Source organism: Penaeus monodon, chromosome 30, assembly GCF_015228065.2.
Source record: "Penaeus monodon isolate SGIC_2016 chromosome 30, NSTDA_Pmon_1, whole genome shotgun sequence".
Taxonomy (NCBI): domain Eukaryota; kingdom Metazoa; phylum Arthropoda; class Malacostraca; order Decapoda; family Penaeidae; genus Penaeus; species Penaeus monodon.
In genome coordinates, this window is record NC_051415.1 from 31,315,506 (window position 1) to 31,316,926 (window position 1,421).

At 38.3% G+C, this 1,421-nt stretch overlaps 2 protein-coding genes across 2 annotated transcripts in view; both read left to right on the forward strand.

The window, feature by feature from the left end:
* The window catches only part of LOC119592417 (MAM and LDL-receptor class A domain-containing protein 2-like), a 13,061-nt gene that overhangs the window by 11,485 nt on the left and 155 nt on the right, over nucleotides 1-1,421 (forward strand). Inside the window, exons 22-23 of the mRNA XM_037941238.1 lie at nucleotides 519-698; nucleotides 884-1,052. Of these exons, the coding sequence (XP_037797166.1) occupies nucleotides 519-698; nucleotides 884-1,052 (349 nt within the window). The remainder of the gene's footprint in view (nucleotides 1-518; nucleotides 699-883; nucleotides 1,053-1,421) is intronic.
* LOC119592418 (MAM and LDL-receptor class A domain-containing protein 1-like) overlaps nucleotides 525-1,421 on the forward strand; it is a 5,452-nt gene continuing 4,555 nt past the window's right edge. The window contains exons 1-2 of the mRNA XM_037941240.1: nucleotides 525-698; nucleotides 945-1,052. The gene's annotated coding sequence lies outside the window, so the exon portion shown is untranslated. The remainder of the gene's footprint in view (nucleotides 699-944; nucleotides 1,053-1,421) is intronic.

Below are 1,421 nucleotides of genomic sequence, written 5' to 3' on the forward strand. Positions count from 1 at the left end.
TTGTTAGGGTACCTGGGATTTTGAGTTTATCTTATTATTTTAGCCTGCGGTGTTACTGATGAAATGCGGTGATTGTCATTTCTTTTTTATATATGTTTTTTATTGTCATACTGTTTGAAAAAGTGAGATATCAGTTCAGTCATTGTGAATAATCTTTATCAATATTTTTCTCCATTTAGCTTCTGGTACTACTCCCACCCATCGACCTCAGCGGTGATCGAGTTGTATGCGGTTGGAGATAGCCTGGACGGGGGCTTGGTAGTAAGTAATCACGATTTTTTCCTGCCTATAATGCAGACTAATTTTGAGCAAATCAGCATGTAGCAACTTAGTTTTGATTTTACTTTGTAGCCTTGTGATTAAATTTTCTCCGAGATTATATATTATAGTTCGACGTAAGTTCAAATCTGAAAATCAAATTTCACATCGACCTTTTTAATTACCCACATATCATCGCCGATATAAAATACCATATATTAAAAGCCCACTCTTTTTTTTCTCATCAATCTTTTCTTCAGCCTCCCGAGAACATCTTCGGAATGCCAGTGGGCGAATTGGACGCATGGCTTTTCGTCAGAGTGCCTGTGTCCTACAATTTATTCCGACTCCAGCTAGTGCCACCTTTGCCTCCCCGGACAACACTTCTGCCGTGGTTGTCGACGACTTCAGAGTCCAGCAAGGAACCTGTGGACTACCAGGTCTGTTATTTATGCGCTTTAGGAACATATATGAACAAGTGCTTGGCCCTTTACCTCATATCATATATACACAATATGAAAATCCATTACATATATACAATATGAAAATCCTTTACATATATACAATATCAGAATCCTCCACACATACCCAATATAAAAATCAATTACACACATGCAATATACAGATAACTACGAAATTAAAACAGAACGGTATAGCTAACAGACGACACATTTTCCCATTCCCAGGCGAGTGTAACTTCAACAACGGCGATCTCTGCGGCTGGATTCCCTCCCGGACCGAGAAAGCCTACTGGGAGGTGATCGGCGGGAGCGACCATACGTACGGCGACCTTGGTAAGGAGGAGACATAAGGGAAGGAATATTATAGGGCTTTCATCATCTTAAATTCGTTTTTTATATGTTCTTGAGCTTGGAATCCTCGCACTGTTGTCATTTTTACAGCGTGTTACCTTTTTCAAATAACCCATAGGATATTTTTATACCAATTTTTGTTTTTGTATATTTGTGTTATATATATATCTGCCGTTTGGTATTTACATTTTTCTTTCAACGAGAATGAAATCTAATGAAATCGTCTGTATACACATTGCTTTCTGGATACAAAGTAAATATAAAATTGACAGTTATATTCCGAACCCAGTGGTCAAAAGCGAAATGCATTTCCATAAGAGAACAAAGAACATAACCCCTTCCCCCCCAAAC